Raw genomic sequence first — 25,410 nt, forward strand, 5'->3', positions numbered from 1 at the left:
CTGGAGATGCAGTATATGTTGAAAAAGTCATTACCCTCCCCATAGTCGTCGAACGATCTCCCCAACGATCCAAGACTCAAATTGATTTTCTCGTGGTTCGGGCACCATCAGCCTATAATGCCATCCTCGAACGTCTAAGCTCAACGCATTTCGAGCTATGGTGTCCACCTATCACCTGAAGATGAAATTCCCAACTAAGTTCGAAGTTGGCGAAGTCAGAAGAGATCAGGCTCTGGCGTAACAGTGCTACACTATCGCACTTCATGGCATGGAGCCCTCAGAAGTCTATCTGGTTGACGAACTGGACACCCAGGATGAACTAATCGAAGAACATGGGATGCCGGCAGAGGACCTTGAGACGATCCCACTGAATGATGACAATCAGGAGCACACTATCCAGATCGGATCGAACCTCAATCAAGTAACCAAAAAATATCTCATCTTCTTTTTGCAGAAAAATACAGATGTGTTTGCCTAAACCCTAGCTGATATGCCAGATATCGAGAGATAATGCATCGGTTAAGCATCAATCTGAACTATCGGCCCATTAAATAGAAGAAAAGAAGCTTTACTCCCAAACGATAGAAGGCAATAGCTGAAGAGATGGACAAATTACTCGATGCAGGCTTCGTTTGGGAAATAACCTATCCAAGCTAGATCATAAATATGATCCTGATGAAAAAGAAGAATGGCAAGTGGCGAATCTGTATCAACTTCACTGACCTCAACAAAGCATGTCCGAAGGATAACTATCCCTACCTTCGATCGATCAGCTAGTGGATGCCACTTCGGGATATGAACTCCTCACTTTCATGGGTATCTTTTTTGGATACAATCAAATTTGGATAGCACCCAAAGACGAAGAGAAAATCATTTTTGTTACTAATCAAGACCTCCTCTGTTATAAGGTCATACCTTTTGGTCTAAAAAATGCAAGTACAACTTATCAGCATCTTGTGAATAAAATTTTCAAGGATCAGATTGGATGGAATATGAAGGTCTACGTGAACGATATGCTTGTCAAAAGCAGAACCTCATGAACCCACTTTAAGGACCTCGAAGAGACCTTCATCACTCTAAAGAAGTATTAGATGAAGCTGAATCCAGTTACGTGTGCCTTCGAAGTTACTTTGGACAAGTTCCTAGGCTTCATAGTATCCAGTCGGATGGTAGAAGCCAATCCTGAGAAGATCCGAGCCATACAAGAGATGGACCCGTCTAAGAATATAAAAAAAGTACAGCATCTCACAGACAGAGTGGCGGTATTGAACTGGTTTGTTTCTAGACCAGCTGAATGCTATCTTTTATTTTTTCAGACCCTAAAACAACTAAAGAACTTTCGATGGATCGAAGATTGCCGGTGCGTCTTTTCGGAATTATAAAATTATCTCAGTTCTGCACCACTCCTCAGCAAGTCAAAGTTTGATGTAGAACTTTACTTATACCTGACGGTCTCACCAGCTACCATAAGCACGCTATTGGTCCATAAGCAGGATAAAGTTCAAAGGCTAATCAACTATATCAGCCAGATCTTGTATGATGCAGAGACCAGATATACTAGACTGGAGAAGCTAATCTTCGCCCTCATTATTACAATCTAAAAGCTTCAATCCTACTTCCAAGCGCATCCCATTGCAGTGCTAACTGATCAACCGCTCAAGATAGTTTTGCATCAGCCTGATACTTCTGGGTGATTGGCGAAATGGGTGATTAAACTTATAGAATTTGAGGTAAAGTTCTAACCTCGGCCTCCTATTGAAGCTCGATTCCAGCTGGTCCAGACTTCGGCTCATAACCAAGACTCCACCAATCGATCCTAGTCCCCACAGTGGGCTAACATCTGAACATGTTGACTTGAGACTTCGATGGTAAATATACTTCAAACCCCACCGATCTCTATTCTAGTGAACATAGCTAGCCTTGGCCACCTCCTCAATGAAAACCGGTCCGATCCTACTTACACCCTCATTTTAAATTCAAAAGTGCCTGCGACACCACAGCTGACTCCAAAATAAATAAGGCAAGCATAACTATCCAATCCCAAAGATCTTGAATGAAAATTTTACCATATCACATCCAAATCATCCAGACAACCTGTTCAAAATGGCTTTTCAGTCCAAACTTACAAAATGGCGCCTACAAGGGACCCCCTAGGTACACGTACAATTTTTTCCAAAAATGCTAATTTTTCTCTATTTCCTGATATCTGACTTAAGCATTGGAAAATCCCACCGAAGTCAATTTCAGGCAAGATTTGTCTTGTAGGATGCTCTCTTGGGAGGATACGCCGCCACTCCAGTCAATCCGATTGAGAGCCGGATTTCAACGGCAATACTACTCTACATTCGAATCTAGCTATCCTTTTGAAATGTTCATCTAAGCCCATCACAGTTTGAAAAGAAACTGAACATATGACTTCCACGTTAAAGGCCAATGCCAAAACACTCAAACCAACTCAATTTTTTTGAGGGAACAAACCAACTTCCTTTGCTAGCACTAGCACATAAGACAACCGACTTGCTATGTGGATTAGTTGGCATCAAACTAGGTTCCTTCTTCTACTACCAAAAAAAAAACTAGGTCCTTCTTTGGTATCTTTCCTCCCTCCTTCCTATACTTTGACTAAGTAGACATCCTTTTTGTATCTCACTGCCCGGATGAGATGATGAACCTCTGTTCCTTTTTCTCCTCAGAGAACCATCTTCCATTTGTCGAACTTTCAATTAATTGATCAACTTGTCCTAATTATTTTCCACCTTTTCTCATTGCTACGCTACAAAACAGGTAGTAGATCAAGATCAAAACATCTCTTACCAGATATAAGATAAACAAGGTTTTGATGGAAAATATCGATAGTTACGAAATAGAGATGGCAGGGTTTAACGATGTGCTTCTATTAGCAAAAAAACCAATTTGATAAGATTATACGGATAAAATATCATGCTTTATCTCACGTGCATGGTATGGACGCCTGCATGCCACAATATGGCATATATAGGTGCTAGGAACTGTAAACAAGTTAATTATGCAGTAGGATCATCTTTTATTATATTATAAATCAAATTTTCAACAAGATACAGATTGTATGAAACATCTTATTATCTTTATTTTAAAAAATTATCGCATGCACCGTATACACCGGCATGAACGTGCATGCAGACCGAGGTGTGTTACTGTAGATCAATCATTGAGATGAGTGCCTCAGCTACGGTAATACGTCTCGGTGATGGGCTATGTGCATGGCTGGCTGGAGCACGAAGTGCAAGAAATAATTTCTCCTATACTGTCTGTCCTTATTGGTGCTTCAAATATCAGTAAATGTATAATCATTCTTTTAGTTCTCCATCTATCTCTCTCTCCAATCAAGTCTATATGGCTGACTCCTCGAATTATCATCCCAAAAAGAGATCGGTAATACATCCAATAATATCTTGCTCTACTTAATATATAAAAATTGAAACAAATGATCAAATAGAGTAGCAGCCATTCTGACTTTCTGCTCCTCGAGTATGGACTCCATAAATTTGTCCATAACCTCAATGTAGTACCTAAAATAGCACTTTCATTGATCATATTCACCGGGCCGATACAAAATTCTTTGCCTCTTTTTGAACTAACCACCGTAATATTGCATCATAAATCAAATTCAAACAATATATATTAGAAACATCATCGTAATATTACAAATATATATCGATCAAAATTAACTTAAAAAACCTATAAAGAAAATTGTAAATGCAAAACTACTACCAAAGAAGCACAATTCTATTTCATAAATAATAATGAGTATTTAGATAATATCTATATTAGATTTGTAGAAGATTATAATTTCAATGCCCTAACTAAATTTTCTGTGACCTCTTCCCAATTCTTTACCGTAACATCATCAATATTTTGCAAAAGATACAAATCATGCTTTAGTGGCAGACATTGTTTCTAGAATGAAGAAAGCAAGCACATGGATTAGAGTTTGCAAACCCAAACCAAATTAAAGACAAACTATATCAACAAAAAACCATTCAGATATTTTCTAATTAAATGCTCTTCATGTAATTAATACAAGAACTTCTAAAATACAAGTTATATACATTGAAAATTCAAGATGTATACTTTTGATTCAATATTAATCATTGTACCTATTGTAGTGTAGAAGGGAGGATATCATTAGTCTCTTATTAATTGTGAGTCAAGGAAGACTCTGACTTATATAGGAGGGGATCATCTTTGCTATATAAAACATTTTTTGAAGGGCAAAATCGTGAGGCCCAAAATGGCCCATACAACCTCCGGATTATAAGCCATAAGTTAGAGCGGACAATACCTCACGTGCCGAATTATGAGTCTTTGGTCGCAATAGTGGCGCTAGAAGAAGGACACCACCCTCCATGGACTGTGGGGCTCCTCTCGCCTGTACATCAGTTTGTAGGAGTACACAGATACAATCTATCGGAGTTCATAGATTCTCTCTTGATTGGGAGCTATGTTATGGTGTAGAAGAGAGGGGCATCATTAGTCTCACATTAGTTGTAAGTCAAGAAGAACTCTGATTTATATAGAAGAAGATCATCCTTTCCATGTAAGGCATCTTTTGAAGGATAAAATCGTAAAGCCCAAAATGGCCCATATAGCCCTCGGACTGTAAGCCGTAGGTCAGAACAGGCAATACCTCATGTGCCAAGCCACGAGCTTTAGTTACAACAATATCTGCACAACTTTCTATACAAAAAATAAGAGGCCTAAGGAGTAATTACTGAAAATTATTGGAAACATGTAAGTCATTAATTAAATTGAACAAATTAATATATTCAAAATAACTAAAAAATGTCCATGAGATGGCAATACTCCATGGCAGGGTGCGGTAATAAAGAAACAGGGAGGAGATAGAAAGAGGGGCAGGGCCCGCCACAACCATAACGGAGGCTGGGTAGAAAGGAAGAGAGAAAAGACAGAAGAGAGAGAGAGAGAAAGAAAATTACTGATCTACCTCTTCTCCTCTCGTGTCTGCCATCTTCGTTGTCGTTACCGTTGAAGAGAAGGCTAGAAAATAGTGCTACAGCCACCATGCCAATAGCATGAGTAGAATTGCACTGAACTTGGTTGCCGGAGCTACTCGTCAGGAGGAAGGGAAGTAGGGAGATAGAAAATCCTTTTTCGGGAAGAAAATATCGTATTTGATTTGAGAGCACTTTCGTCTCACGGGGATTGAAAATGAAATCCTATTAAAAATGGATTAGAAGTTATAAAAATAGTCAACAGGACTTAAAAATTGAAGTCCGATCACTAATGGATCAGACATTAAAAACCCTATAAAATAAGCATAAATTATATATATATATATATATATATATATATATATATATATATATAACACACACACACACACATATGGCTGCCTACCCCTCATAATAGCTTCTTTTGATTTTTTTTCCTCCTAAGGGGTTGTTTGGATGGTTAGACCCAAAATCCTATATGATTTATGACCCAATCATAAAAAATATTGAATTATAAATAGACCATACCTTATATTGATAAGTATCTATGATCATTTTTGAGTGGACTGGCCTGGATCTTATAGGGAGAAATAAATGATCTGTTGAGGTCATTTTTTTCTTCCTATAGGATCCAGGCCAGTTCATTCAAAAATGATTGTAGATATTTATAAATAAATGATCTGATCTATTTATAGTCTATTATTTTTTATGTTTAGGCCATGAATCTATAAAATTTTGAATCCAACCATCTAAATAGATCCTAAGATGCTTCCCACCTGATCTCAACTGCTTCCCTGTGATATTTTTTTTTTGCCTCTTTTTTCCTACGCCAGATAAGTGTAGATTTGAGCAGGGAAACGCGATTCCAAATTGCGGCTCCCATCCGATCACCATCTATTGATACGGAGATCAAGTTGGATAAGGGTCACTACCCTATGACGGGAGCAAACCTGGAGCCACGTTAACTCTAAAGATGCAGCCATTTTCTGAGCACAAGAAAGGTGGCGCCATTCGCTTGTCATGCCATGCCACAGCTGTCATATCTCGGTGCATCAAAGTCCTTGAAATATGCAACTGACGCTGGCTACGGCGCTGGTCTAACTTCAAGGGCTCCAAAATTTTGGGACTCTTTTGTTTCATAAATTTCCTTCCATGGTATCATGCAAATTGCAGTAACAGACTTTCATTGTTCTTATTTCTTCATTTATGTTTTTCTTTTTTTCTTCTTTTTTTTTTATGAATAAAAATTTTTTATTATACAACAGCTACAAGGAATTGGAACATCATACATTAATGAGGAGCTCTTTACTTATAAAATTCTATTATGTTACTAACTACAAAATAATCAATCTCTATTCGATTTAGGCTTTCATTTGCAATTCCAGCTGCAGTTCCTATGCCTTCTCACATATCGTCAATTATCTATTATCAACCATATGCCATGGTCTCAAATTCATATAAATATATAAATGTGTCGAAATGGTGTTATATTCGAACTCAAATGTTTTATATATGGATAGATATGCTTAGGTGGCACGACGATGCAGTGTTACCATGTCAGAGTCAAATTAAGTAATGCTAAGCATAAGCTAGGTAGGAAATGCTGCCTTAGGCCACTTGTCATTGCCCTTCTCTTCCATTAACTACTGACCATTTCCTTCTCTCCAATCCGTTGAAGATCCATCACAGCCACCGTTACAATTCAAATTTCACTGAAGGCAAAAAGAAAAGTAGAAAACAATTTCCTAAAGGGTTTTTTTTATCTTTCTGGTTAGACCTAAATCCATTTCATATCACTATCGCCAGCTGATACTGGGACAAAAGGGAAGTTGGATCATGGAACCTTCCCATTTCACATCTTTAATGACAAACCATGGTGGCATTACCAAGTTAGCACGCCACATCATTGTGTCAGCTTACATGCCTTGGAGTTCTCCTTTTTATTCCCATCTTTCTGTTGTAGATGTCTCAATCTATGTGATTTACTCATAGGCCAAGTTGGTGGTCATAAATGATGCTGAGCCCATTCCATTCCATTGGGCTCATTCTTCTATAAGAAAGGATAAGCCAATGTCATAAAGAAACAGTTTGATCCCATACATTGTTAGGTAGACACCTGCACACAACGATATCCAGGATGTACGGCCATGTGCATTTTTTCAGACCTACGCACTGTCACGTCTCCGATCCAAGATTGTGAATCGAAGGTCATGACAACCGCCGCATACTCATAGAAAACTTTTCCATAAGCATGCAAGATATTTCATCATAATATCTTACATATAAAGTTAAATAATTTTTCAATTTTTAATAACCAAATCTTGGTTCAAATAATAAATCAAAACTCAGTGTCCAAAAGAAAAATAATTATTTGACAAAGTCAACACTTAAAATAAAAGTCTTGAATCAATTCTAAAAAAAAAAATCCTAAATCAAATGAGCTAACTCCATCTCTAATCGCTCTCCCAACCGAAATCCCCCATCATGCTAATTTTCTGGATCTGTAAGAAAAACATAAAACTCATCATGAGCTAAATAGTCCAGTAAGCAGTGTATACCTTTAACTGAATGAATCAGGCAATAATACTATACATATCGATTTACTGATAATAACAAAATCAATATGTAATTTCATGAAATCATAATCATACTATCAATCATATAAAAAAATGCAATTCATCATAATTTCAAATTATGTTTATCATCTTAAATTCATCAATTTCTTAGGTTCTTCTTACCAACCATGACTATAACCACATTTTCCCTATGGCAGGGTCATAATACCGCGTATCTGCTTGCAGTAGGCTGCGAATCATCTGGCAGCCAAGTTCTTTGGAACCGCTGGTCTCGCTGGCGGTTTGTCGCTGATCTCTCTGGCGACATGTCGCTGGTCTCGCTGGCGACATAAATCCTCAGGACAATCAATTGCCAACGTATATACCCCATTGGAGGGGTCCTTTGCATAGTCAGGTTGTCAATTTATATTGTCTTCCAATTCATATATTATTTTCAAAAATAATATAAATAAATGATATTCGAGTCAAATCAATCATATCATTCATTATGATCATACATCATCATAATAATTTTGCAACAAATAACTTCATAAATAATTTCTACAATTAATTTCAATCATAAATAACTTCAACAATTATTTTCAATAAATATTTTCAATCACAAGCATACCATGAATTTATTTAATTCAAAATTTATAATTTATCAGATAAATTTAATAAAAGTAAACACTACTTATCTCAAAAGAAAATCCAAACTAGGAATTCTAGAAATCTTAAAAATCCTTCTCTGGACCTGATACGTCAAATATCATATTTTGATCAAAATTTTATCAAATTAAAAAAAATAAAATTTATTAAAATCCAATGTCTCCACATGGATCAATTTGACGACAGCATCCAGGATTTTCGGACTGATCCATGAAAATTCTTCTTATATTTCTTTTAATTATTATTATTACTTTATTATTTATTTATTTATTTTATTTATTTATTTTTTAATTCCATAAATCCTAAAAATCTAAGAGAGAGAGAGAGCAAAAAGTTTCTCTCTCCCTTTTTTTTTTTCTCTCTTCTTTTTTTTTCTTTTCTTTTCTCTTTTTCTTCTTTTTCTTTTCTCGGACTTCTTCTTTTTCTTCTTTTTCTTTTCTCGGGCTTCTTCCTGGCCGAAACAGGGGACTGGCAGGTCTCCTCCTTTGCCAGGCCGTTCAGTCCACGGCCGTCATGGTGGAGGCCGGCGGCAGAGGGGGGCCACTCTCCCGGGTTCGGAGAGGCAAGGCCGGCGGTCGGTTGTAATCGCCGGCGTCGGAAAACCAAATGGAAAAAGAGACCAAAATAGGGGTCTCTTCTCCGACCAAAAATCAGCGACACCCATCGCCGACAGTCGCGCACAGAGGCACAGGAAGAAGGGAAAAGAAGAGAGAAAGTGGAGGAAAACTTACTTCGGCCTCCGGTGACCTCGTCGGTGAGCAATCACGGCGAGAATAAAACGAGTATTCGCGGCTCCAATCGGAAAAATCAGGGAGGAAGAGAGGGAAATAGGACCGATGATCGGCTTCTAAGAAAGGGGAGGGTCTTTTTATAGAGAGCCCTAGGACTCCTGGGGGTCCTAGGACTCCCGATTGTCGGGGTTTAATCGGAGAAGAAGACTCCTACCGGGAGTCTTCTTCCCGGTTCCCCTGCTTTCTTTTTTTTTTTTTTTTGGGGCTTGGGTCTTGCTAGATGGGCTTGGGCTTTGGGCTATAATACACACCTCACACATACCAAGGCAGGATGGAGGAGTTAGACATTGTGTTTCCACCGCCTTCGGGTGCAAAGGATGGCAATAGATATAGATCTGACTGATCAAGAGAAAATTTTTGTGCATGATATGCGATGCAATAAAATTGATATAGAATATATCATTTAATTATATAAAAATATATAATTATTATTTTTTAATATATATTTAATAATATATTTAATATTTATAATTTTATTTTTTTATTTAAAATTTTAAATAATGAATATATCTTTTTTTTTGAAAAAAATTAAAATATCTCATGATCATATTATGACTTTTATGACTTTCTGCACATAGGATATTATAATTTTTTTTTCAAAAATCATAAAAAAATAAAGATATTTTCATCATTGAAAATTTATAAAATTTTTAAATAATAAAAATATCCATCCTTTATGACATCTTATGTACAGAAAATCATAATTTGACTATATGATGTCATAATATGGTCACGGGATGTCATAATTTTTTTAAAAGTTGAGGGATATTTGCATCATTCAAAATTTCAAATGAAAAAGTAGATCTGCAACATTAAATGTACTTTAGAAAGTGGTAGTTACATAGTCCAATCAGATGGGACGGTGTATTTTTTCTACACCGGATACAGTATATAAAGAATTACTTGATTGATCAATATTCGCATCCATTTTATAGTTAAAAAGTTTGTATCCATGTTGCCTCATATCAGATTGGGTGTGATTAAGTAGATTTATGGATCGGATCAAGTAGATATATAGATCGGATCAGATAAGAAACTCGTTATGTAAATATTATAAAATAATTATAATTTAAAAAAAAAATTTAAATTAAGATTATGTTAGATCAAATTTAGAATGGGTTATACTATTAACCACATCTGATTTGAACCTACTTCGAATATTTTTTTTAGAATCTATATCTATCTCATATTACAATCGGATAAGATAAAAATCTGCTCCATTTCAATTAAGTCGAATACCCAATAAGTCTGCTAGAATTGCCATCCCTACCTGGCATGTGTGATGGGGACTAATTTGCTTTCTATTTTTTATATTTAAAATGTAAGCTCTCATTTTACTTTGATGAAACCTATAGAGTTCTTTACCCTAATAATATTAAAAAAAAATTTATAAAACAAATACGCCTTTCAACTTATTTACAGGAACGATGTAAAACCATAAAACGTCATTTAAAATGGTATTTTATTGATAAAAAATATCATTTAAAATGGCGTTTCTTCGCTCCACGTCATCTCTTCCCCCCGTCCCCCGTGGAATCAAAAGATCAAAAAAAAAATTGCCATTTGTAATGACACTTTTGAAAGCATAATTTCAAATGGCGTTTTAAAAAGCGTCATTTCAAATGGCATTTTCGAAGATGCCATAACAAATGACGTTTTCTTGATTACACCCCTCCATTCAAAAAAATCCATCCAATGGCCCAAAAAAAAAAAGAAAACCAATCCGTACCATCCCCATACGGCCCTGTACCGGTGTCGTACCGACCTATATCAGCTCAAACTGAATTTTTTATTGATTTACTGTTAATTTTAAAATAATTTATGAAAATAATATTCTTCAAAAAATATTTACAAAGAGGCTATTCGAAAAAAAGTCGCCCTGATAGAACGACTTTAGGCACCACCTAACCCACCCTCACATTATGTGGGAGTGCTGAATCAGCCAGAAAAATCATGGTGTGAAAGGGAAACTTTAGGAGTCGCCATATCAAACGATGACTTATAAAGCCGTTCTGATATGCACTTACGCTTGCATGTTGCAGGCACCCATAACTTAGCATCCATGACTTGCTTGGCACCCAGATGCTGTGACCTAACCTAAAGTTTTCATGATCTAACCTTAAGTTCTCGTGACCCACCCGTGACCCAACAGAAGTGAGCCAGGATGTAGGCGCCTAGAGGGATCAGGATGTAGATGCCTACATCTGGGTTGTAGGCGCCTACATCCTAGACGTAGACACCTACATCTGGATTGTTTTCTGATTTTAGGCGGCTACATCCAATCCTATTTTAGGCGGCTTCTTCCATCGCTTTTATATATTTTCAAATCATCGAATTAGTTCGGAATATCCACTCCTTCATCTTCTTTCTCTTCCATTCCTCGCAGAATCCCTAGCTCTCATCTTCACAACCATCTCCACTCACGTCTTTAATCTAAATAAAAAATCTCCTTTTCAAGCTAAAAATCTCCTTCCATCTCCTTCTCGACCAATGGCTCCGAAGATGCGTCTTCCCCAACGCCAAAGAGCAAGCAGAAGTGAAAAAAGCAAAAGGGAAGAAGAAAGCAGAAGAGGAAGGGGAAGAGAAGCAAGCGAAGCACCATCACCTCCTCCTTCAAGATCACCTCCTCCGAGAACTCCTCTTCCTTCAAGATCACCTCCTTCGAGAACTCCAGTAAGTGATAAAAATATTCTCTCCAGCCATATTGTTGATATCAACTTTTTAGATTCAGAGGGATTTGAGATTGCAAATTTAATTAGAGCCATGGGATGAGAATTTATCTGCACTGCTAAAGTCCCAATATTTATGAAGTTAGTTAGAAAATTTTATGAGAATATTTCATTTGAAGAACATACCGTATCATCTTCAGTTAAGAAAAAAGAAATTTATTTGGATGATGAAATACTAGGAGAAATTTTAAAACTTCCAACCATAGGTGAGCTGCGGGATAGTAAAAGAGATAGAACTACAAGAGTAGAAACTATTATTAGGGTAGAAGATCATGGTCAATTCCAGAGAATTTATGAAAGATACTTAAATATTGAAATAAGACTACTCCATATAATTATTTGCTGGACTATACAACCTCAGGTTGGAGGATTTGATACTGTAATAGAGAGAAATTTAGCAATTATGTATCATGTAGTCAAATGTATCCCACTCAACCTTTCAAGAATGATAATCAAAGTTATACAAGAAGCGATGGATAAGGCACAGATGTCTCTGCCTTATGCCATGATGTTAACACATGTCTTTAAACATTATAGAGTAAAAATTTAGGGTGAACAATCAACAAAATTAGGTAGAGGTAGCAAAATCAATGAAAAAGTCCTACACAGAATGCATTGGTTTAAAATTGATGGTGAGTGGACTAGAAAGAATGGAAGGAGAGAACATATAGACGAAAATATTTTAGCTGAGAAAGAAAAACCTAAGAGTGAAGTAGGACCTTCTTCCAAGAGGAGGAGTGAAGTAGGACCTTCTAGGTCTATGGAGGGTATGGAATCTATTGAGCAAATGAGGATGACTCCAAATATGGTCAGTGCAATCGCTCAGGAAGTTGTATTTATTCTTCAGTTATCGTCTTCAGGAGAGAGCACTACACGTATGGATCCTAGCGGGATACATAGTTCTTCTTCGTTCGAGAAAAAATTGGACAATCTTATTTCAGCAGTACAGGATATAAGACAGGACATTCATAATTTAGTCTGTCGTATCGAAGAATTAGAGAGATATTCATCTCATACAGATATGCAACATCAGCTAGGCGAGATTATCTGCACTCTTAGAGTGCTCCAGAATGCGATACATAGAGAATCCGATGGAATAGAAAGATAAAATATTCTCTCTACTGGATTGGCTATAGTTTTACATAATGTTATCCGGATCGGCCAATAGATGAATATTCTTGTTTCAAATCTTTTAAGTAATCAATCCAGTCAGCTTCCTCCCAGTCAACCTCCTCCCAATCAGCCATCCTCCTCTAGGCCATCCTCATCTGCTCGTCACTATCGTCCTACTGTTCAAGCTGATCCAAAGGATTAGATTATCAGATTTTATATCTTCTATAGTGCGATGATGTAGTAGTTTTTGGTTATATATATTGTGTGGTGTATATGTATTGTGTGGTGTGATGATGTAGTACTATATTTTCTTGTAGCAGTTTTTAATTTATGGTATGAATATATCTTCTTAGTATGAAAGAATGATGTTGAATGGTTAAAGGATGTTGAATGGTTAAATGTTGGATAATTTTAACAATTAATTTTTTTATGCAACTAATATAGTATAAATTATAATATTAATGATTACAAAATTATTTTAGCATATACAAATATCATAATTATCGAGAGCTGTATATATCAAGATACTGGAGCCTCCTACGCATCCGTCTCTCGTAAATGTGTCTCATTTCTGGTTGCCGATGGCACAATTTAAAGTCGTCTATCCTTTGAGACAACTCGCATAGTATCAATAAGGCCGTCCATAATATCGATAAGTGCTCGATCCTTACATCCAACAGCGATCGAATGGAATCTACTCCTTATCGTATAATATCACGATGTGATCCTATGAAACTGTAAAAAAATAAATATTACTCATAAGTATATTAATAACAACATAACAAAATGAGATAAAAGCAAAATATACTTACCACAATATCCATCATACCACTCGAAGTACGGAACCTCATCTCGAGATGCTCACTCATCAATAGCGAGATGAATCATCTGGTGATGCTCCTGTACCACTACAGACATGGATCATAATAATCCATCATGGAAAGCATAGGTGGACCAGCAACAATCAAATCCTCTCATCTCTCCCATGCATCAATATACTCCCAATGCTCTCGAACCCAATCATGATGATGTCGCCCTCATCGATCCAAACGGTGGAGAGCGTCTCAAGTGTCATATGGTGGGGGAACATCCTGGTGCATGCCAAACTCTCCACGATGTCGAAGCAAATGAGAGGTGCGCGTGTCCTCCATACATGCTGATCTGATCGACATATCTCGGGCAATGCGGTTAATATATCTGGTGTGTAAGGCACCCATAATATCTGATCATCATGCTGCTGATCTAACTGATCCCTATAATATATAACTGTGTGTAGCACCGGATTATTAGCACCAATCAATCGAGTCCTCCACCTGTCCAAAATAAAGCCACTATGTTATTATATGAAAACATACAGTCATTTATCATGTAAAATCAATGCTACTGGTTACATACCTGCATCCTAGTAGATCAACCTGATCATGCTGTATGCCAGCTAATAGACCCTCCAAAGCAGCATCATCCATATCTAATGGGATATGTCCCGTTACATATATATAAGTAGTAAGAGTAGTATTAGATAATGTATATGACTTTAATAAGATTTTTTTTATAAAAAATATAAGTAGTAAGAGTAGGATTAGAATGCTTACACCGCCATCTAAAATAGTCTTTGACCGATGTACTCCTGCAATGTAAGAATACTCCTATCTCGAGGGTCTGTATGCCGTAGATCATAAGCCATAACATACTAATGAACCTAAAATAATGATATATATCACAAGTGTATTAGAGTATAAGAAATATGATAGCCATTCATTTCATGAAAAATATAATTTTCAATGCATGAAAATGATGATGTCACTAATTCATTACTAGTAAATGTCTGGTAGCACAATATTGTCACATAATACAATTTAAACACACAATACAGTTCATCTCTAGATATAAAACAACATTCAAAATACAATCCCACAAAAATATATAAAACAATATTGAAAATATATTTCTGGAGCCTTTAATTTCTTCCACTGATAGTTAGAGTTCAATCTTCGACCAGCGCTAATACAACCACCATCATCTAAATTTATATTGTTAAAAAATTGTGAGGGTTCGTGCAAATGAGGTTATGGTTCTCCCACATTAATATCAGGCTGAACATCTTCATCACCATCTTCATCTTCATCATCATCATCACTGCTACTGTCCTCATCCATCCAATAGTCTTCATCCTCACTGTCATCTGACTCAAAACCTAGATTATCAGAATTTATTCCATTGCCTACCCAGTTATCGTCCCCTATATGAGTGTCGTATCCTGCACTTACTACTACTTTCACTATAGGAGAAGTCAGCATAGCAGAAGACATCAAAGGAGAAGTCACCATAGGACTTTAAATAATTGGACAACTAGGACCAACAGTAGTAGAATATTGTTCTGCAAACATAGCCTCAACACTATCGATTTGCACCATAGGAGTTACGAAAGGTGAGGAAGGTCCAGGAGTATTGCCCTCTTGGATTAAAAGCCGACTATAGTATCCAAAGCTCGATACATCTTCCTTTTCAATATATAATTCTAAAAATTGACATTTTGAATATTTCAAAGAAAATGTCAACATTTCTTGAATATCTTCATCGTCATCAATTGGAACTAAAGGGGGGGCGAAGTTGCCGCCGGGCCAAAGGGGGGCGGCCGCCGTCGAGGGGGCCACCGCCGAGCCAGGGGGATGGGGCTGCCATCAATCGAGGGCCGGGGGGATGGGGGGGTGGCCGCCACTGGCAGAGAGAGAGAAGAGGGGGAAGAGCGAGAGAAGAAGGGGAAGAAGGGCTTACCAGCATGGTGGGCTCATCGGAGATCGATCGGAGCAATTGGAGTGGGGATTGACGGTGAACGGGTGGAGAAAAGGTGAGGTTCGATAGTGAATGGACGGAGAACGAAAAATAGAAGGGAAGAAGAGGCTTAAATTGCCTGGGTCTTTGAAAATGCCATTTCAAATGGCGCTTTCAAAAACACCATTTGAAATGGCATTTTCAAAAGTGCCATTACAAATGGTGATTTTCTTTTTTTTTTTTGATCCTTTGATTCCACGAGAGATGGAGGGAGGAGATGACATGAAGCGAAGAAACGCCATTTCAAATGACATTTTGTATCAAAAAATATCATTTGAAATGATATTTTATAATTTTATATTATTTTTATAAATAAATTAAAAAATATATTAATTTTATAAAAAAAATTAATATTATTTAAATAAAAAATACCGAATCTATAGCTATCGAATAGACAGAAAAAACTAACCACTTCGGTATAGCAGCATCTTACCGCATGCTTCACATCAACACCAGTGTCATAATTATTTAAAGGAGTTTTTTTGCATATAAGCCCTACTAATATAAAGTAATTGTAAAAAAATATTTTTAAATGTACTTACATATCAAGATATCTTTTATTCCGGAAATCTCCTATAATATCGCCGACAAAACTTTCATGGTCATAATAACAATTTATCGTGTTTCTTTGCATTCCTCTCATTCGGTATTTGAGAGCTTCGATCCAGTGAAGTATGTTAACTGCCCCTAAATCAAGATAGAATCAAGATTTAAATTCCTGGAAGGATGGTAGAGAGGAACATAAATTCAATGATGGTGGTGTTTGAAAAGCATCAGTAGCTCACTAACTAAAAGCTCTAGAAAGCGGATGAAGGGAGAAATGGGAAACATACAATAAATATTTCAATATAGATGATGAAAAGTTGAGTAGGGATCCTATTGACAAATTTATACAATAATGGAGATGCTAGTTTCCATGCATATGAATGAGGAATTTGAACTTATGAACGAAGTCTCAATTTACGGTTTATCTATAAGGAAAGGGCTTACATGCAAAAAATTCCTCAGTTAAATTCTTGATGCTGTCTTCACCTGCATATGTATCCATAATATAACGGAACCAGAATGCAGAATTAACACATACCAACGCAGAGGGCCAGATTTAGCACCTCTAATTTCACAAAGATAAAAAGCCAATGCAGGAAAATCTATGGGATAAGGATTAGCCTGACTTACAAAATGATCTTGGATAGCCGTAAAATAAGCCAAATCTAACCCATAATTTATATTTTTGATAGTTGAACTATTTTATGAGCTCAATCATCTAAACAGATCCTAAAAAGTGACATGACAAACTTGTGACGCTGCATAGACATCACTACTTAGACCCTTTCCCTCTTCTTAATATCGCTGGAGAGTTGCTTAACTCACTGTACCATCCAAGAAAGGGCTCAAGTTGTTTGTGAAGGTAAAGCAAGTAATGAAGCGAAATAGCCGAGGGCTAAAGAATTTAAAAAAAAAAAAAAAAGAAAAGAAAATTTTACAGTGCAGTAGAAGATGAGGAAATGAGGGTTTTACCCTCTCATGATGACTGATATTAGGGACACAGATAAACATGAAGGCAGAAAATATATAAGAAAAGACAACTTACATGCTTCTTTATAGTATTGAGAAGTAATATAACGACACCCACATTCTTGAAATCTAAGAGCTACACTGGATAAATATTTCAGATAATATAAGGCATACACAACAATAAAGCTATAGTTTGGTGCAGTATAAAACATGAAGCAGTAGCGTAAAAAATAAGGCTCAGATTAGAAATTCTTTACATATTACCAAACTCTTCGAACATTTTGCCTCTAGGATTATCAACTTTAAGAAATGTACAACCACGAGGGACAGTCAAATTTACCTAACACGCATGTCCCTTGGTTCTCCTTCATCCTTCCCCATTACATGGATTTTCTGATCACTGATATCACCAAAACTACACTAGAGATGCATGTTTGTAAAATGTTTTAGAGTGCACTTTGATGACCATTAGGTATTAACATATAGACACATCCACCATTCTCTCTCCGTCATACCAATTTCGATCATCTAATACTTTCAAAGGTATCCAAGGAACAAGTGTAACGGCTAATATTCCAGTTCTATATGAACACTAAAATACAGATTGGACATCTAAATAGTGTTGCCCAAGTTGCAGCAACCAACAGGTAGACTCATTGAGGCCAAAGCCATCTCCTAGATCGATGGTGACGTCAGGCAGCACAGGGTCCTGGGCTCATTTTCTGCCTCCTCTCATCAAAGTTAAAACTCTGTACCAAACTAGGCAAGCAACAATGTACACTTTTCCATGTCCTCTCTTTTCTGTTCTTAGGGTCTCTAGTGGGAGACACTTCACCGCTGTACACAGAATTGGCTCCAGAGATGTAGGGACTTCCATCTAATGATTTCGGAGGTTGGTCAGAGCTGATTTTGCCACCATCCGGTTTCCCGTTGATTTCAAATTTCTTGTTATCAGAAGCATTTTGTTCCTTGATATTCTTTTCACCTTGCGATGATTCTCGAAGAAGTTCAGCCAGTTTTTTTCTACCAGTTGGAGAAGGTTCTGATTTAGAGTCAGGAAATTTGTCGATAAAGAAAGCATCATTTAGCCGAGGTGTTGCAGTTGTGGTTGTCTGGTAATTTGGAGTACTGCCACGAGACGGAGTAAATTCTGCATAAAAGAAAATAGACTATTGTTATATTCCTGAAAATGGAAATTGTATTTGCAACCATAACATTACTCTTTAAAAATCAAATTTCCTGAAGCTACAGTAGTTTTACCTCCATTGACACTGTAGAAATCATCTTCACAGTCGGAGTCTAACCATGGCCGCGAGTCAAAAAAGATCTCCTCCTTACTACCTGCCGAGTCATAGAAAGGATTACATTAATTTAAAACTTGGTGCTAAAAGTGCAACAGATGGACCTTTTTGTCAATGCAAGACAATCAAGCAACCTGCAAAGAGCTAAAGCAGCTCTTCTTTAATAAGATTAAAGTGGCTGTTTATAATAAATTCTACAAAAGATGTGCATTTGTGGATATTTAATTAGAGATTGTATCTTAAATCTTAATGGGAACACAAAATTACGAACCAGGGAATCTAACATAAAGGAAAATATTGCTAGACAGTTACCACAAATTAAGTCTTAGCTATCTTAATGAAGGGGCCGATAGATGAAAGTATTTATTTTTCAGAAGCCCTAAAACTTTATTAAATTGATACTGATCAAATCCCTCATATCAACACTTGTTTTGATTTACATTGTTTATTTGAGAAAGCTACATTATTCTTGAAACTAGAAATGAGTGGAGAACTTGAGCAAATCTTCCTCAATAGCCGAATGATAAAAGGGTAATTGCATCTAATGCAGAGAAGAAAGAAATCAACCATGAGGAGTCATCAAGGAGCAAAAATACAATACCAATTCTTCCATGAGGGAAGCTAATTTCCAGTTCAACTGGATAGAACACAGATACCCTGGCCAATTAAGTTTAAAGGTAGTCCTTTTAAGGCAACAATTTTTAGTAGCACACTGATTCCCTTTTTTGCAAATCATTAACCAGACAACGTGCTATACCCTGCAAGCATATAATCCCTGCCCATGCTCATGCTCGAAAAGAACCATAAAGTAAGCCACTCCTTGCCATTAATTGCAGCAAACAAGGAAAAGAATATCTGGTGCTGCAGACAAGCTTTACCCCTAGTGGAGCCTTATCCTTGGTGAACTACCACGATGCAAACTACCATTGACACTGGTACCCGGAGATCAAAAAAAAAAAAAAGCAATTCTCCATCACCTCATTTCCTTTCTGTGATATTGTCATGCATTGACTTTGCACTTAAAAGTGGTGGTCAAAAATAAAAGCTTGAGTAATGTTGAGAACTTAGAGCCTCCACATACTACCCTTCAAAATGCATTTGGATGACCATCCACCAACAGGCCTTTAAAGGAAGATACAAGATAGAATACTCCCACTTTTAACTTCCAAAAACTTCTATTATCCTCTTTTAACTGAAGCCCAGCCCTCCTTTGATAAGACCATTAACCACGTAAATCTTTATCATTAATCGTTAATACGAAAGATAAATGCAGATCTCTCATCCTCTTGACCAACCAAACAGTACCCACGGAAGTAACAGCAAACAAATTCAATGGGTAAACAACCAGCACTACATTGTCCATTCAAATATGTTTCCATATGCTTACTCTATATCCCTTCCCAATCACAAGCATAATCCATCCTGAAATCAACATAGGGACCTTGCTTCAAGACTTTCTTCTTCACAATCCACTATTCAAATCCTTTAACCCAACAATTCCTTGTCACATGTGTCTTTCTATATCCTAAGCCACCTTGGACAGGCATGCAGACCCTTTCCCAATTTACATGATAAATACTTCTTTGAAACCCTAAGTTTGTGCAAAATATATCCAAGTTAAATATTATATGTTGGGAAAGCTGCTCATCAATATATGCAACAATATGTTTTAAGAATCGTATCCTTGAAGAAAAGAAAATGTTAGCATATAGGAAACCAAATTCTAGTAGAGCCCTCTAAAACAGATTCCAAACTTTTCTGCCAAAACCGGCCTAGGGCTAAAGAATTTCTTTCAACTTCACATATGTCTGAATGCAAATTTGAATTTCTTGTTGAATTCAATGATGAGAATTGTCATTCAGTCTGTCTTCTTAGATGATGGTACCCATTGTTCAGTGAATAGAGCAATAAGTCAGCATTTCTTTCGAGGACACGAATAGTACAGGGCTTGCTGAGCTGGTCATAGATGTCATGGGCAGAGGTTTCTAATGACTAGTCTCCACCCAATTCCATTAGCATTTTTTTAAACCTAACAAATACTGAAAATATGAGTTGGAAACTTTGAATGTTGCAAGCTACCATAGTTTGAATTCAGTGCTTGGTGCCAACCACCAACTTGTACGCTTGCTGATGACACTTGCATCAACTTGATGATTTATATATAAAATTTATTATATATAAAGCAAAATAATATGTAATGATTTTGTGACAGCACTTTCATTTGATAACTAGTCAATGTGAATCTAATGGTTCCATAAACATGACATGCATTATGTTACCTGCATATGAAGAAAAACATCATATGCAACCTTTTTTCAAAACAAGGCAGACTAAGACAGAGTCCCTTTAAGAATTTTAATTCAAGATAGGGCTTGGAAATACAACTTCACCATACTCCACATTCAACAAGTGCTATCTCAACATCATTACAAATTGTAATATGTCTAGAATTATTTAAGAAATTCCCAACAAGTTGAGGAGTGAAAAACTTCACCTAAGGTAAGGTTTTATTCTTTGACTGAAAATAAGTTTAACAATTGCAATTTCTTACCCAAAGTAAAACCTCCATCTTCTCCATGTATTTAAGAAAGAAAGTATGTTGATTTTACCACTAAGAAAGTATGTTGATTTTACCTGGCTTCTATTTGATTTATATATGTCTAAAGTAATTTCTATTTTAATTCTTAAGAAGGCTAGAGCACATTAGTATTTCATATCTAGATACAAAGGGTTATTTTTCTAATGTGGTAGTAAAGCATGGAAAAAACCATGCTAGGTTATTACCTGGGGCAGAGGATTCAAACAGAATATAAAATTGCTTGTACTGACAAATTGATGATGGAATCAAACACGCTACCTAATTTATTGTTTTAACCAATGCTTAATATACTCCCCACCAATAATGGACAGGATAAGTTTTAAGTTGATAGGGCAAAGTCCTGATGACACTTATTTTCTTCTTCCATAGATGGTATTATATCGATACAATAAAAAAATGCTGTTAATGAGTTTCAAATCTGATCAGAATAGTATACCAAATTTCTACAACAAGTTATATAATGATGTCACATTTCTCAAAATTTATTTTCTAAGGAAATTTTGGCGTTAATGCCGTTGATGGGAGAGGAACAGGAAAAGTAATCAAAAGAAAAGGAATATCATCATAGTATCCTGAGTATAAAAGTATAGTTATCTACAAGTGGGGAAACAAACGAAAAAGAAGGCAGTCTTGTGTATTATTTCTGGATTCGACACTGTCAATTTTAAGGACCAGATTTTATTGATTTACAATAATTGAAAATTTTAAAATATCCAATTATAATTCACAGTTGCCAAAAACTATATAGAGAAACTGTAGCACATATAGATTACTGACACACCAATAACAAATTAAAATAAATTATCTCAGGGAGTTCAAGCACTTAAGATGTGTGTTTACCAGTACGCATAAGATGTGCATTACAGAAGTGGAATTATAGTAGCATCAAAAAGAATAGAACAAATAATGAATACACCGGAAGAGCAATATAACAAAAAATGTTTTAGAGAATTGACCGAGACAATTTGGATATTGAACCAAAAAAAAAAGATCAGTGAAGACCAAATTAACCCAGATAGAAGTGCTCAAGAAGGATTTTCCTTTTAAAAAGGGTGTTAGACAAAAGATGTAGCACCTATGAAGCACAAATGGATAAGAGAGAATCACAAGACCAATGTCAAAAAGCAACAGCAAGTCTTGGGTGCTTGCACTTATAAGTCAAACATCAGCATCAATATGTTACCATCACAACATATACTCTTCCCAAGCTTGAGTTAAATTGATATAATAGGCTGGATTTAGAAATTATGCGATAAAGGGTAAAAGGGCAGAAATCAATAATTCAAATTAATCATCCATGCAACTTGGCTAGAAGGAGAGCTGCGGAACTTTATTTTCTCTTTTTGATTTTACATATTAAAGTCAAGATGTAGTAACATAGGTATAACAGTAAATACAATGCATTTCTCCAAGGGCTGGCTCTTGGAGGAGGTCCCCTGTTCAAATCCTCAGTATTGATACATACATATAAAGTACCAAGGATAAAGAAACTACAGATGACTAAAATAGAGAAAGAAACTAGAAATAAAGAGGGCTTTAATAAGTCAGGAATATAAAAAGTTATCATACTAAAGCTTTCAAACTGATAGACAAATGGATGCTTATATAACCCTTGGCATACATCAGCCATGATCATGCATCAAATAAAATAGATATCCGGACTCAACAATTTGAGCTTCCCATGCTGCCGGCTTTTGACTATCCAAATTTCATGATCGGATAACCCAACTTGATGATTCGATATTTCAATTAAAAGATCAATCGGTATATTAAAACCAGAGGTGCAACAACAAAGACCACAACCCAATACTTTTTATAATGAATTATAATATGAATGAAAATATGAAGGCACTATTACCTATCTAGTTCCAGGTTACCTTCCACAACTCAATATTATTCAGTATTCACAAAATAAGTCTCAATATCAAGCGAATAAGAACATACTCATGCACTTACATAGACAAATATAAGAAGAAATTAGCATCACCCGAATAAAAAAGTTAACTTTTAAATCCACCAACCCCCAAAGAAACAAAAAAGAAAAAAGAGACCTACTTGTACGCAGAAAAAGCAACAATTTCTTTTTTCTAAAAAGAAAAGGAAAGTTTGCACCCAAAAAAAAAAAGGAAAAATAGAGGAATAAATGGCTTCAAAAGATCATACCAAATACTGGGCTCCTAAGATCCAATCCAGAGTCCACAACCTTGCCCTTGAAATCAAACCCACCAACCGGGTTCTCCTCCCCATTCAAAGGCTTCTCTTTGGCAGGGCAAGGAATGAAGAACCTCTTGGCCTTAGCGCCTAAACCCAGCCGAAATCCCATAGCGGTATCCGGATTCTTCTGAACCGAAGCGCAAGAACCCATCCGTACAGAAGAACTCTTCTCACCCAGCACCTTCAAAACTCTAATCTTTCCTGCATCAACAAGAAAAAAAAAAAAAAGAGAGAAAAAGTTAGAAAAAGTACACAAAAATAGATAAAAAGAGAGTTTTAATAGAAAGGTAGCAGATTCTACTTGTACTAACGAAGGAAAACCAAACATCCCATTTTGCTTTGAGATAGAGAGACGCAAAGAAGTCCCCTGCTCTTCCAAAGAGAGAGAAGAGAAAGAAGAGGGGGGAGGGGATGTTCCCTTTGATTATTTCCTCAGTTAATGAAGAAGGGTGTTAGAAAACAAGAATTTAAGTCCCTTGAAAGGAAAATTTGTGTGCGTGTGAGAGAGGGAGAGGGACTTGAAAGGGAAGGGACGTCCGGGGAGTGGGCACTTAATGCCATAAGTGGGGCCCACCACCATGAATCAGTGGGCATTTTATCTTTCTCCTAACTATTTATTGGCCGGTGCCATTTCCATGTGCACCGAGTTAGAAAGCTGGAATTTTTTTTATTTCTTTCGTACCAATGGTTCCAAACTTTCTAGCTTAAAAGATTGATTCCGAGATACAATGCCGGCATTTTTTATTTCAATACATGCAAGGCTCTGTTCCTCTACGCTGGTGTGGACTTTGTTGTGTGTAATTGATTGGCAAGAGGAGTATTTTATTGATTTGCAACAGGAAAGGATGCATCAGAGTACTGTAACTGCCATTGTTATGAGTATGATATAGTTTTATGTTTGTCTCGTGTGAAATATCGGATGGAGATCGGATGGGTGGGGGAGGAAAGCATGACACCTCTTTTGTCTCATCAGCTGGGGAAATGCCCTGGGTCACCAATTGGTTCATGCCAAATATTCTCTAGCCTATCTGATAGGCTTGGCATCTCACACTTTCAACTGCCTCCCATGGGTTGCGCAATGCATGAAAGGGACACCTTTTGAAATGTTCATCCAACTGCATAATAAATTTCTCAAGCTTATTTAAGATTGGATGACCAACTGATGATCAACAGTCTTTTATATACCAAAAGAAACACAAACTTTCCATGTATTATATCAATTTTTACAACTCATATTATTCACCTTATGCAGCCGATTCTACATAATTAGAAAAAAAACTAAATAATTATGATCATGGGGATAGGGTTGTATATATCTTTCCTACAAAGGCACGTGAAAGCCTTCGTATTGAGATCCATGCAAATAGATGAATATTGAAGTTTAGAATACTTTCATACGTATGCAGTGAGTGATTGAACTATGTATTTGTGCAAAGAAAGATGAATCTTTCTATCGTACGAATCCTACAACTTCTATCCATGATTATGATAATATTTACCTTGTAGCACAAAGCAAAATAGTTCATGTCCATCAGACAAGCACCCCTGGCAACACTCTTAGCAAACAATATCCATAGAGAGCAGTTATCAACTTCTTTATTTGCTATTTTACTTAAAAGATGCATTAGATTACTAGTAACTATCATTCTTGAGAACAAACCATAGTTTTATTTTGTCCCTAATGGAGGGGATATAGGATAAAGATTAGAAAGGTGGGGTATGATATGATAGGATGATTATTTTGATTTCTGGACCTTGCTTTTGTCTGTATCTCTTGTTGGGGCCGCTGCGAGAACAAACGTGTGGGAGATAGCGTTAGAATCTTCATTTAACCAGACAATTTAAGTTACAATTTTTTTATTTGGCGGAAGGGTTGCAATCTTTGAACACCGAATTGACAACCTCCATTATTTTGAGCGGACGAAAATAGGAATTTCCATAACGCCGATGGCCTGTGGGTGTCTCATGGGGTGCAAAAATTGTAGTGCCGCTCAGCGTGTTGATTAGAATGTCTATTAATTACCAAAAAAATTAGAATGGTTGTTTTGTGACGTTTGTTGCATAAAATTAGTTCCTTGGCGTTGCTGCAATACACTTGCAA

The 25,410-nt window shown here is 36.5% G+C and overlaps 1 protein-coding gene and 1 long non-coding RNA gene across 3 annotated transcripts; both read right to left on the reverse strand.

Annotated features, from left to right (window-relative positions):
- Positions 1 to 13,306: 13,306 nt before the first annotated feature.
- On the reverse strand, positions 13,307 to 15,344 carry LOC114914385 (uncharacterized). Its single transcript, XR_003801439.2, has 3 exons — positions 14,244 to 15,344; positions 13,661 to 14,161; positions 13,307 to 13,583 (listed from the first exon to the last, which is right to left on the reverse strand). It is a non-coding gene; the product is annotated as an uncharacterized lncRNA (long non-coding RNA).
- Positions 15,345 to 17,419: 2,075 nt separating this feature from the next.
- Positions 17,420 to 23,766, reverse strand: LOC105048929 (uncharacterized protein At3g27210). 2 transcript variants are annotated; one of them, XM_010928427.3, is made up of 4 exons: positions 23,611 to 23,766; positions 23,259 to 23,510; positions 18,456 to 18,536; positions 17,420 to 18,345 (listed from the first exon to the last, which is right to left on the reverse strand). In XM_010928427.3, exons 2-4 carry the CDS (start codon positions 23,458 to 23,460, stop codon positions 17,888 to 17,890), a joined length of 741 nt encoding a protein of 246 aa, XP_010926729.1. In that variant the 5' UTR covers positions 23,461 to 23,510; positions 23,611 to 23,766; the 3' UTR covers positions 17,420 to 17,887. The 2 variants fall into 2 exon arrangements, with proteins under 2 accessions (XP_010926729.1, XP_029121524.1); XM_029265691.2 differs by having other exon boundaries at positions 23,259 to 23,500; positions 23,611 to 23,758.
- Positions 23,767 to 25,410: the final 1,644 nt, after the last annotated feature.

This window comes from Elaeis guineensis, chromosome 7 (assembly GCF_000442705.2).
Source record: "Elaeis guineensis isolate ETL-2024a chromosome 7, EG11, whole genome shotgun sequence".
Lineage (NCBI taxonomy): Eukaryota > Viridiplantae > Streptophyta > Magnoliopsida > Arecales > Arecaceae > Elaeis > Elaeis guineensis.